We start from the raw sequence: 19,241 nt of genomic DNA on the forward strand, positions 1-19,241 counted from the left end.
TTGGAAGTATTTTTATTCTTCAGCAAAATTACTCATCACCAGTGACTTTTTCCCTTTTCCAAAACTGTGATTTCCTAGTGGGCCTATTTCTGGGAACAGTTTTATGTTCTCAGTCTCTTACTACATTACACACTGGTATCCGTTCCCCTTGTGATTCACACGTCAGATTTTCTATTCATGTCATGTATGCTTGGGCTATTTGCTAATGTTATCTTAGAATGTCTTTCCTCCTTAGCACTTCCCTTGAAATAAGTCCTTTGAAGTGAGTGTCTTACATTTGCTTTCTTTTTCTTTTTAAATCCCCCAACAAATCCCTAATATTGAGTGTTAACTATTTTCTACCAAGTTCCTCCAGCAAACCTATAAAGAAGTGTTTTCCCTGCTCTGAACTCACAGCTTCAGCTAATCTTGCTACTTGTCATCTTGAGCTGAGGCTTAAAATGTGGAAGTACATTTAATTGTCTGAAAGACAAATGTAGTTCACTGGATTTATAAATCTTGTTTCTTAAAAATTCCTGACAGAAAGAATAATAAGAGCTATAATTTGTCCTTGATCTTTGGGATGTGTCTCTGATGCATGTGTGGGACTCTTGATCACTCAGTGCAACTCAAGGGCCTCTTTTTACCATGCCAACAGAGCTTGAAGCAAAACAGAAATGTAACACCTAGATGCATCAAAACAATCTGTGTCCATCACAAGCAATTAAGGCAGCAAAATATTTGTGGAATCCTATGTTGGTTGTTTGCCATTAACATCTGTGGCAAAAATTCAATATAGGTAGAGATATATTTAGTGTTAATAAAGTAAAAATTATTACTTCATTTTTTTGTGGGATAGAAGAACTTCCCTGCAGCAAACCAGGAAAGAGATGACACAAAGATGGGTGTTGTTCAAGTATTACTTGAGTGTGAAAATAGTCTGTGGTAGAAAGCAGCCAAAAAGATGCTGAACCAAGAGGAAAACTTGCTATTAACCTCTTACTTTAATAACTACTGAGAACACTTCAGAAGCCCTGGCTCCTTCTAACACAGTGCAGGGCAGTGATCAGCTGGACTGTGGTTTAGCTTAAACTGATGGAAGGGTTGGATGGTGATTAAGGTTTTCTGCTTCAAACCACTAGGCACTGAGAATTTCTGAAAAGCTGGTCAGTGAAGCGTGGCAGGAGTAAACGAATATAAAAGGGATTTGGAATTTATTTAATTTAACAGTCAAAAATATGTGTAGCTTTGACTGAATACAGCTTGAATGGAGCTCTGCAGATCTGTCTGAGTTCAGCAAGGAAAAACTGCTGAAAAACCAAGCCAAGTCTGCAAAACTGTTTTAGGATATTGAATGGTATAGAACAAGAAATTCTCAATCTTATAGTAAGGTGGGCTTTTTATTACATCTGTGAAGCAATAACATGCTTTCAAAGACTATTAATTGTAGAACTTACATTTAAGATATGTGGAAGGGCAGATACGTTCATTGGGCCATCCATCCATGATGAATTTTTTGGAAATATTTACAAGAAATCATGGATGAAAAAAATCAACATGTAACTAATTCAGATGTGCTGTGAGATGAGTTTATCAAAGGCAAATCATGCCAGAATAAACTTTGTAATATTTTCAAATTTTTTTTTATTTACTGTCAAGAGGAAATGCAGCAGTTGAGCAATGCAGCACATAAGAAAACATATAGATTAGAAATAACACTTTTCAAATAGGGAAATAAAAGTTAAAATGGAAGTGGAAGATTGCACTATAGTGAAAGGAATTTCCTTCCTGAGCAGATACTCAGGAAAATACTACTAGATATGAAGAAATCTCTGGGATTTATCTCTGTTTTAAAGGACTGGAAGGGTGTGGAGATGAGAGTAACTTCACTAAAATCTGAGACAATTTTCTGCTAATATGTTGTTGAAAGGTCTTATCAGTTGAGAGGGACAAAATCAAAATATGATTCAGCAAAGCATTGTAACTTTGATTTAAATAATTAATAAGAAAAAATAGAAATTAGATTGACTATAATGAGGAAAGGCAGGATATCCTAGTGGAGACTCCTGGGGATTCTTCTTTATCCAGGGAACTGAATAGTGTTAAACAGAAGCATCATATTGCTGACATAATATGTCTATCAAAAAGACACTTAAGTTCTAGAACATAGATGACAGGTGTTTACAAGAGATGTATGAGCTTGCTAATGATGTAGAAAATGATGTAATCTTATTTGTAGTTATCATTTTGGTTAAGAAAGCTGAAGGAAATGGAATTAAAACAGGTGGAAGTTTGGACATACTCAGGTATTTTTTAGCTCAGAATAGTTTATTTTCCAGAAGAGATTTTTTTACTTGTTAATCAAGTGGGATCTTGGAGGATCTCTAAAAAGACATAGAAACATGAGTGCTTCAAATACATTTCAGCTAGCAGTTAGGAGATTGTTTCTAGCTTTCAGAGAGTACCTCTGGAAGGCATTCTTCAATGGGATGAGAGAGGGCAAACAATTGCTTTATTTAAAATAATATCTAAATGAGGTTGCATGATAGAGTGGCCACAGGAGAGTGATTTTAATGACCCTGTTCTTATGTTTGTATTGGTGGAACAATTGCATAATGGAATGAAAATGTGGTCTTGGGAAGTTCATATAGCAAATCTGAAAGTGTTTTCTTTTGTTTTAATGATGCCAAATTTTCCTGAGTGGACTGTAATAGTAAAATTTAAAATATGAAGTGCTGCTTTGCTTCCAACTTTATCTTGCATTTTGTTTTTGCAGGAGATATGCTTGACCTTCTGAAGTGGAGAACCCACCCAGACAAAATTGCAGGTTGCCTCTCAAAATTAAAAGAAATTGATGGTTCAGAAATAGTGAAGGTATATACCTTTTCATACTTTTAGATGATATGAAGGAAATAATTTATTTCTATGTCACAGAAGTATCTTGTTAATAACACTCTTATTCTCTCCCAAAAGTTTCTTCAAGATACACTAGACACTTTATTTGGTATTTTAGATGAAAACTCTCAAAAATATGGATCAAAAGTATTTGATTGTCTGGTAAGTTTCATTTTGTGATCATGCTTAACAGTAGCTAAAAACCAAGTAAATGAAAAAAAAAAAAAGCTTTGGGTTTTTTTTCTTTTCTCTCATGATTAGGTTCACATAATAAATTTGCTGCAGGACAGCAAGTTTCACCACTTTAAGCCAGTAATGGACACTTACATTGAAAGTCATTTTGCAGGAGCACTTGCATACAGGTGAAGTCTGTACTTTTTCTATCTGACTTAATACTGACAGTTTTTACCATGCTAAAAGAATCAATCATTAGGTTAAGGAGATGGTGTATCCCTGTTGAAATCATTCTACTGCATATTTAATGCTGGTGTTATTGGCCATTCATCAGAGATCTATTAGGTGCTCTTCAGCAGACTTAAAACTAAGTGTACGATTGAGTCTGTGATGATCAGTGAATCTAGTGATCTGTTTTTTATTTTGCCAGTGTTTCTCATATGACAGCTATTGGTTTGCGTTTTATGTGCAAAGTTAACCCTTCTCCCACTTCTGTGTTGTAATACTTTCTGGTTGGCTTTTCTAGAGATCTTATAAAAGTACTGAAGTGGCATATTGATCGAGTCACTGAGGTGGAGCTTCATGATCACATACAGGAAGTACTAAAGGTAATAAAAATTATTGAATTACATATTTGAATGATGTATTCATACAGTACACATGGGTTTAACTTAGGGAATGAAGCAGAATATATATAAGTAATGGAACAGTAGTACTAATTCTAGGGTGTGGCATTGAGTGTTTTTAGAATCGGTTATTCCTGTTGTGACTCAATAATGGTTCAGTCCTCGGTTCCCCCCATGTACTTCCCTCACAGTGGTTTCTCCCTATTCCCTCCCTTTTGGAGCTGTCCCCCGTCCCCTGCCTGTCATGGTAACCACCCCCCTTATCTCGAGAATTCTGTGTCAGTCATTCTTTATTCGATGTATGATTTGCCCCTGGGGTTTTCCCCCTCCCCTGTGTGACCCTCAGTGGCTTAGCTGTAACCCACGCTCCTCCCTGAGTCCTTGTTATTGGTTAGTTTTGTGTCTCCTCCTATCACACCCACTCCCTTTATCATCGTCCCCCCCAGACCTCCTGTTCGTCCCCCGTCCCCTGCCAGGGAAGATTAAAAGATCCTTGGTACTTATACAGATGTCCACTCCTCCTTCCTTTGCTTCGGTATGTCGTAACCGAGATCCTGCCTGCGCCACCCATGCTGCAGATGGTAACCACTGCCAGGGTTCCGGAGGGGATCCGGGAGTGGCAGCATCCTGTGGCCACCTTCGGCGGCACCCAGCTGGCTCCTGTACAGCCCCGTGGCCGCAGGAGAGAGGTTACACTAGGGAGCTGCAGACTTTCAGTGCAGTCAGTTTATTCATTATTCTCTTTTGTCAGTAAGTTGACCACTGAGGCTCACTACCATTAGTCTGTGGAGCTCTATGTTCCTTACTGAATGAGGCAGAGCAATCAAATATAGATTACACTGGTGGTACTAACATCCATGGCATGAACCTAAATACTGACCTAATGGCTCAGTCCCGACACCAGGGAATTCTACTGATTGTGGTTGTTCTTGTTGCCCTGGTTTGTATTATCAGAAAAGCATAACATGCTATCAGGGTGGGTCTTACAACACAATAATCCCATTTGGAACACGTGCTACAATTTGGAAATAAAATATCAGTGTGGTACCCTTCTGTGTTTTTATGTGCTGCTGTGAACTTTGGTGTCTTGCCACTAAGAGAGGGCAGTGTTTTGAATTGGCATTCCAACAGTTTTGCAACTTAATTTAAGCTTTTTTTGGAGGGAGGGAGGATGGGAGGAGAAAGTGGTGTTGAGTTTTTGCTTGTTTTGTTTTGGTTTTTTAAATAAAAATTTTGTTGGTGTTCCGGTAGAGAGATTTACCAAAACTAACTAATGGGCTCCTGTTTCTGATTCTTTCTTTGAATATAATCATTGCATGTGCTCTGTTTGGAGATAAGCACGTTCATTTTTGTGAGTTATCTCTGATTTTGGCATTTATAGGCACAGGAATACATCTTTAAATACATCGTTCAATCTCGAAGATTATTCTCTATTGCTACTGGAGGGCAAAATGAGGAGGAATTTCGCTGCTGTATTCAAGAGCTCCTTATGTCAGTACGCTTCTTCCTGTCTCAGGAGAGCAAAGGAACTAGTGCTTTATCCCAGCTACAAGTAAGTTTTATGGCTTGATGGCATTTTCCACATCCAGTGTAAAATTGTATGCCTGTTCAGAAAGAAAATGTGTTTTTGCTAGAGCAAAGTGGCATTTTCAGCTTTCCATCCTACAGTGGGAAATTTTCATACCAGCACTTCCTAAAAATGCTTGGAATAGATGATCCTAAAGCTGACATTTTATTTTGAATTATACAAATTATGTTGATGGATAAAAATAAAAAATTTATCTGGTTTGGTTTTTACTGCTTAGTTTAATCACACCGACACTGAAGAATTTGAGTCATACAAAAGACTATCAGAGTTTTCATGCTTTATAGAAAATTTTTAAGTCTTGATTAAACCATATGGTTTAATACTCAGATGATATCTTTATTTCATTTGAGATAACAAAAATGGGCTAGTGCTGCAGTGTAGAGGCAAAACACAGGAGACAGCACTCTACATTAAATGCTCATAAATACACCATCCTTTTCCCACGTTTCTGTAAACAGAGATGGTTCAGATCCTGTTAAGGATTAATGTTTTCTAAATTTCTGTGGAAAACTGTTCCACCAAGAAAATGGCAAATCAGAGAGAACAGAGTTAGAACGGTAGTTCTTCCATCTCATATTGTGTAAGCAGCTAGAGTCAAAAGACAACAAAAGAATGCAAACAATTACATTTAGGATTCTTTTTCAGTATTTTTAACTCATGTTAGCCTGTTCTGCCAGCAATGTGAGTGTGTAAGTAACTTTTCATCACAACCAGCAGGATTTAGAGAAGAAGAAGGGAATGTCAGTATTAGCTTCTTTTCTCTGGCATTGTTCTCCATATTTTTTCAGTGTTTTGTTTTCATATTCATCAATTACTTTCTGACCCATTTTAAATTGTTGAAGGGAACCAGGACTACCAGTGCTGCCTCGCTCCAAAATAAAAATGTTCAGTATTTCAAAAACGGAAGATACAGTGGCTGTTACACTAATTACCTTTAAACAAAGTAAACCAAACCACACAAATATTTTTTGTATCATATCAGCTCAATTCTGCCATACTTTAAAACATTTTCTCTCATAGAGGCATAAATATATTTAAAGAATAAATATTTTTTGTTCTGAGTTGAACCTTCACTTTGTCCTGGGAGAAATTAACAATCATTACATATTACTTGAAGGAAATTGTCACAAGTGTAAGCCTGTTAATGAGTTTGAGGCTATTCATTCTAAAAATAAGGCTGTTTTCAAAGCTATTACCTACCCTGAAAGCCAGGCATTTCTCTAGAGTTACTTAAATTTCTATAGTTTATTAAATTCTATAAATGTCAAAACTGATCTGACTGTCCATTTTTACCCTAGGCTGTGTTTCTCAGCTCATTCCCATCAGTGTACTCAGAACTTCTGAAGCTCTTTGATGTGAGAGAAGTGGCAAATTTGGTTCACGATGCTTTGGGCAGCTTGCCAACAGTCATGCATGGGGATGAGTCCCTTCAAGCTGTTAAACTGCAGAGCATTGGGAAAACTGTGGAGAGTCACCTGTACACTAACCCAGGTAAGGCTGCTCTGCACTGCCTGCAGGTGAGGAGCTCAGACTGTGTGCTTTGTACCTGGGCCAGCAGGTGCTGAAGGAAATTGTGTTCAATTTTTCCAAGCAGGCTGAAGCTTTGACCATTACTGTATCAATTTTTAGATACAGTAATTGAAATTAATATCATCCTTCTGAAAGTAATCTTCAAAATATACTAGAGTGAAGAAAGTATGTCTCTGCAGAGACTTTACCACTATATAGAAATTAGGGAGGAAAGATGTGCTGTGTATTAAATGTTAATGTTGCATAGGAAAGTCACAAGGATTGCCCAGAGTCTAAGATTGCCCTCTTTCTAATTATGCCAAGCACATACTTGAAAAGCTCTGTGTCATGATTTTTTTCTTGTCTTTCTGTAAAATGTTTGTAAAGGGCAAATATTAGCATTTAAAACAGTCAGCTAATTTGAGTTCCTGCATAGAAGAAAAACTAGGACAGTGAGTGATGGCTCAGAGTTCTGATTATTGCACCATTCCTTGCACTCATTAATTTTTCTATATCCAGTGGCTGACACTGCAGCTGACAATTAGCAGGAAAAAGAGTAACCTCAGACAAATCTCCAGACTTTCTCACCTAGTCCTTGGTGAATCCAGAGGTGAATGAACCAGCTCTCCTTTTCTGTAATACCACTACATCTCTTCACCTAAACAGATCAAGACAGAGGGGTATTTAGATTCTGGGCTTGTAAGGACTATATCTAAAGCTGTGATACATGCAGTGGTTGTTTCAGTAACTGGCACTATTGCCTCCCATACATAGTTGCAAGTCATTGTTAAGATGCTTTTTGCTACTCCGTTTGCTATGGTAAAACAGAGTTTCTGATCATTTTATGAAGCTTTTGCAAAAATGGGATACTTAAAACAGTTGAATGAGGATGCTCAGTTTTGCCTGAGATGCCTCAGGACATGTTGTGTGTAAGAGTTGGCTATTTACAAGTCAAGTGTTGCTACATGTAGATTTTTGGTGTTCAAAATGTAGTTCATGATGCTGCACTTATTTTTAAGCAGAGCACAGAGTAGATGGCACCTCAGGTGAGGTGCCAAATGCTGTGTGGGCTCATCAGGAAGCTATCTAGAGTTAACCAAGAAGAAACACCTTGGAACAGGGCTGCTCCTGGTTTCTTCTGACCTTCTGAACTGAGGAATTTGAGTTGTAGCTGCAAGTGAGGACCTGTGGCCCAAACAATAATGTTCATACACGAAATTTGTGAAAGAACCGCTATTACTGCTCTGCGATAGCTGTGGAGTTGAGTAGTGATTGGATTGAGCTTTCTATCACCTGCTTGCCAGCACAGTACCCCAGCCACAGAATCACAGGCTGGTTTACACAGTGAACCTTCATCTTGGCTTTTGAGGATGGATTGCCAGATAGCCAAGAATTCAATACTTGTAAGGCCTAAGAGAATGCAGGGAAAAGGAGCCATCCCCTGTAATCCAGGGGCTGAGTCTTTTTTATACAAATAGAAAAGTCCTGCCTTATTGCTTCAGCTGAAGGCATTAGCTCTGTTTTTTCATCCAGCAGGAATCAATAAGCAGATTTAGCAGTGGGGATCAGAAGGTGGCACTTTTCTAACCACAGGTCTGCACATTGGCAATTTCCCTGCCCAGTTACCCTTTGACCCTAGAAGTCTTGCAGTGGATGGGTCAGTGGCAGCTGGGCACACTTGACTTCTCTGAACACTGGAGACAATGCTTGGCTAAACCAGGTTCTGAGGGAGAGAAAAAGAATATACTGTCTTGGTTTCTTAGAGAAACTTCCCCCCATTTGTGGTGCTACAGGCAGGTAGGAACTCTCAGGGCAGTCCTGATGAAAATCTGCTGAGACACTTGCAGAATAAGGAGTCACTGGAGAAAGGGTATTTATTGCCCAGTGTTGGGTTTCTGTACCACTGGTTTTCAACTGATTGATGGTCATTTGCTTACTACCTTGCAGCCTTTGATTATAATTTTCTTAAATAGGAAGATACAGAGGTACACCTGAATAAATAAAGAGCATGAAATACCCATTTAGAAAGAGCAAGCTAGCTGTTATTTCAAAAATATGAATATACTTAAATAATATGTACAAATGGGCTTGTCCATATGATTTGTCTTTTATTATACAGATGACTAGACAATAAAAACAAGGGTAGTAAAGCGTAACAAGATTAGTGCTGTGTTTCAGTAAGCAAAAGAAACATTAAACAAAATCTCAGAATAAATGTATCTTCTTCTTCTTCCTCATTGAAAAAGTAGAGGAAATAATTGAGGGGGGGAAAATGTTTATAGAAAGTGTAATCCACAAACAATAGCTGCATGGCAAAATTGTTTTTAAAAAGTAATTTTCCAGCTAGAGAAATCAATTTTAGCATACAATTACATTAATGAACAAAGGGAGTAGATGAATATATATCTATAATGCAGCTTATAATCATTAAAGTTTTAATAGAGGAAATTATTCAAGTATATTTCTGTGGGAAGATAAATTCTTAATAATGGAAAAGATTTTAAAGTAACAACAAAATGAAAATGGGCAATATCCTTCCCATTTGTCAAGTTGTGAATAGGTGTTTAAAGTGTTATCACAAGTGTATTAGGGTTCTTCCCATTTAATATTTTCTTTATTTGTAAAAAAAAGAAGCAGAAATAAGTAGCATATTAATTATGTTCTTGCATAATTTTCAGCAAAATCAAGACTGCAAATAACACCGAAGACCTGTGTTTAGAAAATGAAAGAGTAGAAAGGCAAATTATTTTAAGTAAAAATCAATCCTCTAAGTTGCTCATACTCAGTAGGACTGAGGAATCTGGAAAAGCAAAAATTCTGAAAGAAAACAGAAAATACTGCTGCTGGTCTGTAAAGTAGAACTTTTTTGTAGAATAACATAAGTTCCTGCTGAAGTCTGTCAGAACCTTGGCATATAAATGGATCCTGTCACATGGCAGGAACACTAGAGCATAATTTCTCATTGGTATGAATACAGGCACTACTGTTCTACTTTTTTTTTCCTATTAATTTTGGATGACAGTCCAATAAATACTTAAAATTTCTTTTATATGTAGTATATTCCGCACAGTGGTGTTTTTCTTCATCCATGATATAAGATAGTGACTTCCAGCATATTGTTTAATTTTCAAACATTTGCTCATGATTATGAAGTAAAAGCTTTTGCTTATCAAAAATTTTTGTTAAAGCTAGCAAAAGCTTCTGCTTATCAGAAATAGTTTAGGACTGAAGACATATTTTATAGATGTATTAAAATTAAATTACTCTATGAGAAGCTCCTATTCATGAATTTTTTCATTTTTTTCCAGATTCTCGATGCATTCTTCTTCCAGTAGTTTTACATCATCTCCACATGCATTTACAAGAGCAGAAGGACCTTATAATGTGTGCCCGTATCCTTAGCAACATATTTTGCCTCATCAAGAAGAACAGCTCAGTGAGTAAACACCATGTCACATCCACTTGAACTTCTTTATATGGCTCAGTGACATTAAATGACACAAGCTGGACCTTGCCCAAGAGCATTTTAAGGAGTTCTCTGTGTAATGAATCTGCATAAACATGCCATTCTGATTTTTACATGACCCTTTTCTTTCCATGCATGAGTATTTTAATTGTATCACATAGTGTTCTGACAAGCTTTTGCACTTCTTGAGCGTTGTGTTGGAAAGAAAGAAATGTCAACTTTCTTTTAGGGACATTTTTTATTGTGGGCTGTATATTCTTAGGGGACACAGGGCTGATCTGGAAAAAGAGATTGATATGATTATTGCAAGGAGATTGCACTTGGTTGCTAGTTTATAAACTTTGTGTCCAGTTTCTGAAGTTTGTGTGAATTAATTAATTAATTGTTTCTGAATTAATGTGTGAAAGCTGCATATGAGAGCTCGCTCAGACAGGTGTATTGCAAATGGGAAGGTGATGTGTTTTGACAGACAACAGGATATAAGGCAATTAAAACCAAGCATTGCCTGAATTAGTGCAATACATGCATGCCAAGGCCAGCATGCATTACCTTGTAATGCATTAGTGAGAACTTCTTTATGTGCTTTTCATTTCACACCACTTTCAGCAATTAAAGTTACTCTGTCAGTGATTTGATATGGATGTGGCTTCCACCTTTGGCACTGCAACAACAAATTCCTTCCAGCTGCTCCTGGATAAGTATAAAATCTCATCACAAGACAAAGTGATAGATACTAAAGCAGAGCTGTGGTTTTGGCCTCAGAGAAAACTTTACATATCTGGTCTGAATTTCAGGAGATCTTCCATTTGGAGTCACCAAGCCAGAGATGTACACAATTACAAGTGGATATCTACATAAAACTCTCCCAAATGTTCAGGATATGCAGCTACTATTTTTAGTATTCTTTGAGTAATTGAGACTATTAACAACTTGGTGACTTGGCCTTGTTTTTTTGGTACATCAGTACAGAATTTCAGTCCTTCCATTATAATCAAGATGATTTGGAGATTGAGGGAACAAGGGAATTTGCAGTAAGGCAGCTTTGAAAATTAAGGCTGTTGCTCATTCCAAAAGTAGTTTGTAGTGGTGAAGAGAAGGGTCCTCATGGTGGATGCAGTTCCTAAATATACTGTGTACTGTCTGTTTTCATAAGAAGCCAGTTTAACAGTTCTTTGATGCTAGATGAAGTGATAGAGAACATGGCTTGATACTAGATTCAACTTAAGTCCAAAAAGGAATTTTGAGTGTTGTTACAAATCATATGCTTTATGGTGTCTAGGAAGCAAAATTAAACAAAAGAAAAAACCCAAATCACTCCTACACTTCAATGTCAGCAAAGGTGACCTATTTGTTTGTCAGTTGAGTTTTAGCTTGATTTTGTTCATTTGATTATCAAGAGTTTCTTTCTGTGAAGAAGAGTCATGTTAAAATTGGATAAAATTGCTCAGATTAAGATCGTGGTTTCTGCTGCAGTGGAGACTTAAAATATTGAAGCAGGGAAAGCATATTTCCATCTGAATTAAAAAGGAGAAGTAGCTACAACTTGACTTTATTCTGTGTTTCCAAGCCGGTAGCTGAGGTATTCACAGTCTGCTTTGGCAATGAACACTTTGATTCCTTCATTTTGATCTTGTGTACAAGCAGTTGCAGGCTCACATAAATGACTAATTTGTTTGTGCTACTCAGCTGCTGGGAGGCAGGGTAGCTGGGCCTTACTGATGAAGCATGTCCTGAAGGTTGAGCACCATCTGCTTCTTTCTGGTGATAGCTCCAAAGTGTAAAACAGGATTTTGCTTTTTGGATTTTAAGCCTTTCTTGGCAATTTCTCCAGAAGATATATGAGTGTTACCTATAAAAATGCCTGAAAAATTTTTGTGTGTTATTTACTGCTTTCTTCTAAACATCAAGTGAAAATAGAGCTATGGTGATTTCATGAACATTTACGTATTCAAAGTCATCCCTGTAACTGTCCTCTGTGATGTAATTAATGGAAATCTGTTAGGAAAAATGAATAGAATTAAACAAAATCTGAGTTAGAGATTAGTCCTTGTTTCTTGAATGTAGCCTTCATAGTGAAACTGCAGTTAGTTTCTAAAGCTACATCAAAGGAATTATACTTGCGGTCATATTTCTATTTTTAAAATCTTAAATGTTTTATTTATTATTTAAGGAGAAATCAGTCCTGGAAGAAATTGATGTGATTGTAAACAGTCTGCTAGATATTCTATTAAGGACCATACTAGAGATCACCAGCCGACCACAGCCATCAGGCTCCGCTATGCGCCTCCAGTTTCAAGATGTGACTGTAAGTTTCTTGCAGTGAAAGAGCTCACAATTGGCACTGGTTGGACTACTAGACTTGTGAATATATTGTCTTTGTATTGTAATTGGCAGTGTTAGATTTTGTGTATAAAAGAGCGAATGAGGAGGACAGTGAAAACCTTTCTTGCATTCTACTAATTTTTAGTGAACTAGTAATTTTTTTCATTAAGTTCATTTATAGATTGTGACCAAAAAAACCCGAAACAAAGCAAAAAAACAAGCCCAAAAGCTAACATTTCTTTTGAGATTTTCAGGTTAGTAATGATTTCAGTATGTTCCTTTTGTTTGCAATATAATAGCTTTCTGAAACTCTCCTTCAGTTTGAATTCTTGAAAATAGAAGAGTATCAATCAATAATAGTTCCTAAAATGCATACATTTTTTCATGATGGAACAACTCTAAAGATGCCTGCAAAATCTGAAATAACTTGTACTAATCTAAATTTATTACTTGAGAGACACTTTGTTGTTCTCTGGGCTGAGCATTTGAGCTTTGTTTTTGTCACATGAAGCTGAGCATACAGGATAGATTTAGAAAATTAGCAAATGATGTTTTGGTGAACCTGCTATAACAACTCATGGAAATTAGAAGGTTGAAAAACAGGCATTTACTTTTTTGTGATGAGCATTGATCAAATAAAATGTTGTTTTGCTTTGTTTGCAGCAAGGTTTTCACTTTGCTTTTTAAGGGCAAATTTGTTCTAATATAGCCAGGGATGTGACCACAAGAAGATGTGAGAGGTTAGCATTTAGTGCAGAAAATGTACTATGCTGATTGATTTACCATTTCATTATACATTTATTAATTAGTTGCTCAGTGTTTACACTGTAATAATTTTTGTTAATGAATAGAGGGTTGCTTTTCAAACCAGAATTTCCTCTGAGATCATACATTTCAAAAGCATTTAACAGCTGCAGAAAAAAAAAGGGTTGCCAGGTTTTTGGGGTTTTTTTGCTTGTTTTCTCTTTTACTTTAGACCCACAGAGAGCAAACTGTATTTGAAGTATTTTATGGAGCTGACCAAGCTCTGTAATAAGATGACATTATGCTTAATCACTTGGGTTCAACAGCAATATGTATCTAAGAGTTTGGGAAGTTTTCTCTGTAAAATACAAAATTGCAAATGTATGTCATGTGGCATATCAGGCCACCACAAGAAAATCTAAGCCAAAGAAGGGGTGATAGTGTTAGACTGTTAGTGTAGCAAAGCTCTGATTTTATTGCCTTGTTATGAGATATCCCCTTCCTTGCAGATTAAGTTTTCATTAAACACCATGACAGCATATTTGTTTTACACCATCAAAAAATTGAACTTTGAAAGTGCTTTCAGGTAGCAAAATGTTCTTTTATGCATCAGAAAAGCCTTGTTATTGTCACTGCAAGCTCTCAAAGAATACTTAATGTGGAAGTGACTCACAGCACAGCATAAGGCAATTATATACATTTATGTAGAAATATCATGCAGTATGGGCTTCTGGCAGCACATGGAGCCAAATTTTTGGAACTATTTGTAGAGCATGTATGATAAAGTACTCAATGTGAGTACAGCAGTAGAGTCTGTTCCAGTATGTTGCCATTAATTCAAACTGCATGTGTCATAAAAAATTCTTGGTGAGATGTGCCATGGGAGCACAATTAATAAAATTCTCTCATAGTTTTGAATGAGACATAGTCTTCCTTGTGGAAGCAGTCCCAAACCCATCTGAGTATGGTCTCCTAGGCCTATGTGTCACTTTTTTTCTTCACCAAGAAACAGCATCAAATCATGCAGCCCTGGGATTTGTGCTGCCATGACTCCACCATTTCTTTCAAGCAGCTATGGCAGCTGGATTGAATTTAATTTAATCAGTCAGCAGCCTTGTTCAAGGGTAACCTGGAAGATGGGTGTGATGCTTTAAACTGAACATGAAACAGATGCTGCTTCAGGGTGACAGTATTATGGATGTTGCATTGGCAAACGTGGAATTTAATGCAATGGAGAAAGTGAAATTTCTGCTTTGGTTTGTCACTGTATTAGACCTTTGGACTTCCTTCAGAAAAAATGCATTTGCATATAAAGAATTGGCAGAAAGCAGTCCCATTAAAGTTAACTTTAATTGATTTTAGATCTTGAAAGTTCAGTCCCTCAGAACCTAAAAGAGCTTCAATTTAATTGAAAGCTCCATGGTTTTTAATAATCGTGCTCCTTAAATAAGACATAAAAAATTACTTAAGGAATCTACCTAAGTGATTTTAGTATTCTGCTTGGCTTGACTTTTGACGCTGGAATTGGACCCTAAATGTTTTTTAGCAAGGTTATTAAGTGTGTGGAATTTGCTTTTTGTGCACAATTTGAAAGCTAATCTGTGGCCAACACTGGCAGAAATCCTACAACTTTCATTTTTATGTTGAGTTCAATAAATGAGGCTGAATATGCATTGCTATTTAAAAGAACCAGCCTGTGTAGCTACCTACATTCAAATTAAAAGCTCAGATTTAGAAGTCAGTTAACAATTAGCTTAAGTTGATACTTTTATAACACTAATCTGTCTATCAACTATAATAGTACAGCTCTCTATAATAGGTTGTGATTTTTAATATACTACTATATCAGTTGAAACAAATGTGGGAAAACAGAAGAAAGGTGACTGAAAAGGACTGCTTAAAATGCCTAGGCTGGGAAGGAATTTTGTAGCTCAAGCCAGCAATTGGATATACAGATTTTTACAAGACAGCAGCTGTAACCTTTATGTTTATGCCCAGAGCATGAATGTTAAGAGATTTTGTAGCCTTAGGATATTGTTTTGAGATTGTGATTCTATGTTTCTATGAATGCTGTGTTTACTGTAAAACAAGGGGAAGTAAGAAATTTCCAGTCTTGACTTCAGTGAAGAAATATCACCATGTTGCCAGTGAAAGCCATCACCTCACACGTGATCAAGTGTCCCACGTATAATCACAAATGAATTAGGCCTTACAATGTGAAGTCTAGAACAGCCATTCCTGTGAAAACATACTGCTTCTTTTTAATCTTATTTTCTGTTTTTAATGAAAAATGGAGGGACATCTTCCCAAAATTTGACTTGACAAACTAGTGAAAGACACCATTTTAAAGTACTGTTATCACCTGTCTGTTCTCTCAGTCTTATTCTCCATTCCTGGTAGAGGCAAAAATATATTTCCCATTTTTTAGCAAGCTTGTGAGATTTCAGAATTGTTCTTTCCAAGCATTGGGATGCAAACCAGACCTTTCACTCTTCCCTGTCCTCATCAATTCTGCAGTCAGACCTGACTGATACCATTCAGTGTTTTTTCCCAGTCCAAAACTGAATAAGCAGACAGGAAAGGGTGAATGAAGAACCTCTTCCTTCCTATAATATCTTGGTTGTTTGACTGCTCACTGGAGATTCTCTGCTCTTTCAATGAGAAATTATTCTGAAAGCGCAAAGAAATTGGTGAACAAAACATTTTCAAAGTTTGTTCAGTCCTACAAATGAGTTTTCTTTTTGACAAATCTTGGAGTTTTGAGATGAAAGAATGTTTTAAATAATTCCCAGCTAATTCCATTAATTTCTTCCCTAAAGGAAAACAATAGCATTCTTCCCAGAATTCTTGCAAAATATGTTTGTTTACATTTGTTTCAAAGCTGAGTTGACTAAAGAGGTTGTAATTTGAGCAATCTAAGTAATTTGTTTAAAAACAGATACAGGGAAAACAAATAACAAATAAAAATTTTACTGGTTTAGCTGTGTTGGAACTAATAAAAATAGATTTTTTTTTAAGCAAATAAACTCCATTTAGGGAAAAATATTTGCTTGAATGGGAAGGAAGTGCCATCAATGCCTTTTCACAAAATGTGGAGTTGATGCCTAATTGTAGATTAATTTCCCTTGCATTTGTTAATTATTTTCAAGTGCTTATAATGTAAGAGTTTAAGCTCAAGTGCAGGAAACATTATACTATTTCTCCTCTTGGCTTATCTGAACAGGGGGAATTTGTCTCCTGTTTGTTGTCACTCCTGCGACAAATGACTGATAGACATTATCAACAGCTTCTTGATAGCTTCAGCACAAAGGAAGATCTGAGGGTGAGTAACAGAAATGTCTTTCCACTTGCTTAGGCCTTTTTATTTCACTTTTTTGATTTATCTCCGTTTAAGATGACCCTGTGCTTTGATGAATCACTTCAGTATTTAAATGCAATGTATTTTACAGATTAGCTAACTATTGCATGGTTTTTTTTGGGAATTGAGTTCGCTCTCAAAGCTGGGCAAGGCTGTTATTGCTTCTACAATGACAGTAGATAGAATATGGATGGAGGGAACTATAAATTTGCTTTAAAGCCATGAACTTAGCCTCCAAGCCTCTTTTGAAGGTGGTGTCAGTCTAAGGTTACATTGCTCTTGTTTGATTCTTACTGTCAGGCAATTGGGGAATTTTATGTTTGGCTTATTATACTTGCTTATTTTTTTCATTCATTAAGTTATGTATGGCAATAGCAAACATGCAGCTTGAGAAATGCATAATCAACTAACTCTTTATTTTTCTTAGCTGTGCAGCACGTCCATTGGCAGGAGGATGTGTCAGACTTACAGTGTGTCTGCTCATTTCAATCATAGAAAAGAGTAGGTGTGGAGGTCTTTTAAGGCAACTTCTACCAGTTTCATGAATTGAGTTACTGGGTTTGTGGAGATAAAACATTTTTAATTCCTTTATGGAGGGGGCAGGATTAAAAAAAATTTCTTGAAGTTAAGATTTCCTTCATAAACATATACACTAAGATTTCCGCTCTACTAGACCCTGGAAAGTTATATAGTACCAAATTTGATCCATGCAAAAAATCTTGAGTAATCTTTTATGCACATTATTCAGCCAGTAATCATGTCTGAATGTGATAATATATTTTAGGTGTAACTCCTTAATTACCATTTGATATACTTAAGTGCTGCCCTGGAAAGGGGAGTCTAATCATAGTGTAATTTTAGATTTACTTATACTCCTGATAGCTGCTTAGAGCTGAAGAGAGCATATCATTTGTGAGTGCCTTTTCTTTGAGTGAGGTGGTCATATAGAACTTGACAGAAAATGCTGCTAAGAACAGATCAGAAATCAAGAGCACTACCTAGGAGGTGTATAGGGCGAATTATTTTTGTGTAGGCAATACAGCATCTATTTTCACCTAGCACAGTTGCTATCCTTAGGCAATTTTTAGTAGATATTGTGGAACCTAGGCATTTTTAGTGGGAATATTTTACCTTTTGTGTGAGTTCTGAACCTCTAGGTTTTCCTAGAGGTTTCAGGCTTTATTTCTGTTTGATATACCTGTGAAATACAGTGTTGAGTTTATTCAGACTTTTCTTCCTTCTAGAATATGAAAAATCTCTGAAATTAATGCCTGAATAGTGTTTGATTTGACACATTGAAATTCCCCCCACGCACATACCCTACTATTACACAGAGACATATGGAAAGCAGCTGTAGCTGGTGCCATCAGCTATCACAACAGAGGTCTTACCAACTCAAGTCCAGAGTTTGTTATTTCCATTCAGATCTCGTCGAATCAGCATCAGCTCAACCAGTGATTCAGTGGTAGTAGTCTGATCATCATCAATGCAGCATTCCTTCTCTTCTGAATCTTAAATAATATATTGTTTATTCCCCTCACTTGAAAATATCAAATATCACTGAGAGCAAGAGGGAATGATGAGAGCTAGTGTGCAAGACGGCCACTGCTGTTCATCATGAGGTGATTGTGTGTGACTAGGCAGTTAAAACCATCTTGCTACTTCCTTTTTACTTTTCTGCTTTGATTGCTAAGTGCAGAAGTTTCTTTGCTATGAGATATCTTAGGAAAAGGTATCAGTATGGATAAATGAAAATTCAAAAAGTGGTAATTTCAATGATAAGACTTTTTTTCCCTGAGATGCTTTAGAAGCTAAAATGGTAGCCTCAGTTAATCTAGTGGCTAGTTGGGATTTAAACTTCAGTGATAAGTACCTTTAACTTGCTGTATTTCTGACTACTCATTTTGTCCCTAGTCAGTAGTATCAAAGTGAGTTGGGTCTTCCTGAAGCCACAGATCTGATAGGATGTTTCCAAGGGAAACCTTATCTTATTTACAAGGGAGTGTAACCTAGGCTTTTGAATTGCTTTGTGCTCTGCTTTTTGGCTTTAGCTACCTCTGGTTATAATAACCATCTATACTAAACGATTAGGCACTGGTGCCACATGGCATTTCATCTTTCATCTAGAATAATTCTCAAGGTGACTACGTCAGTACTTGGATGAACGTATGTTTGCTCAACATTTGTAATACTGTTGATAAAAATACCCCAGCAAATGACTCTCAAAACAAAAATTCACTCGTTAAGGTACTTGCAAGGAAGGAAAGAAGGTTTTGCAGTTCTCTTTTTTGTTTAGCAGTGTATACCAAACCTACTAAAGACTGTTTCCAGCTTGTTAAACACAGAGAAGCAAAATGGAGACTTTGAAGGAATGACATGTACACATATTTGTATGACATGCATCTGAGTGATGCCTTAAATGAGTTGTTGCTTGTGCAACTATTCCCTTTTCTTTTGTAAATATATTTATTTTAAGTAATTGACATGGTGACTGTTTTTTTGAGTTTCTTAAGAGAGGTTTTTTCCACTCAAAGCAGAAGATAGGGAAAACATTTTATATTTGAAAACATGCAAATAAAG

General features: G+C 36.5%; 1 protein-coding gene across 2 annotated transcripts in view; it reads left to right on the forward strand.

Annotated features, from left to right (window-relative positions):
- DOCK4 (dedicator of cytokinesis 4) overlaps positions 1-19,241 on the forward strand; it is a 221,497-nt gene that overhangs the window by 145,196 nt on the left and 57,060 nt on the right. For both annotated transcript variants that reach the window (XM_018919599.3, XM_018919601.3), the window contains exons 18-26: positions 2,756-2,853; positions 2,953-3,036; positions 3,136-3,236; positions 3,575-3,656; positions 5,056-5,226; positions 6,561-6,753; positions 10,080-10,207; positions 12,408-12,542; positions 16,527-16,625. In XM_018919599.3, the coding sequence (XP_018775144.1) occupies positions 2,756-2,853; positions 2,953-3,036; positions 3,136-3,236; positions 3,575-3,656; positions 5,056-5,226; positions 6,561-6,753; positions 10,080-10,207; positions 12,408-12,542; positions 16,527-16,625 (1,091 nt within the window). The remainder of the gene's footprint in view (positions 1-2,755; positions 2,854-2,952; positions 3,037-3,135; positions 3,237-3,574; positions 3,657-5,055; positions 5,227-6,560; positions 6,754-10,079; positions 10,208-12,407; positions 12,543-16,526; positions 16,626-19,241) is intronic.

Source organism: Serinus canaria, chromosome 1A (assembly GCF_022539315.1).
Source record: "Serinus canaria isolate serCan28SL12 chromosome 1A, serCan2020, whole genome shotgun sequence".
NCBI classification, from domain to species: Eukaryota; Metazoa; Chordata; class Aves; order Passeriformes; family Fringillidae; genus Serinus; species Serinus canaria.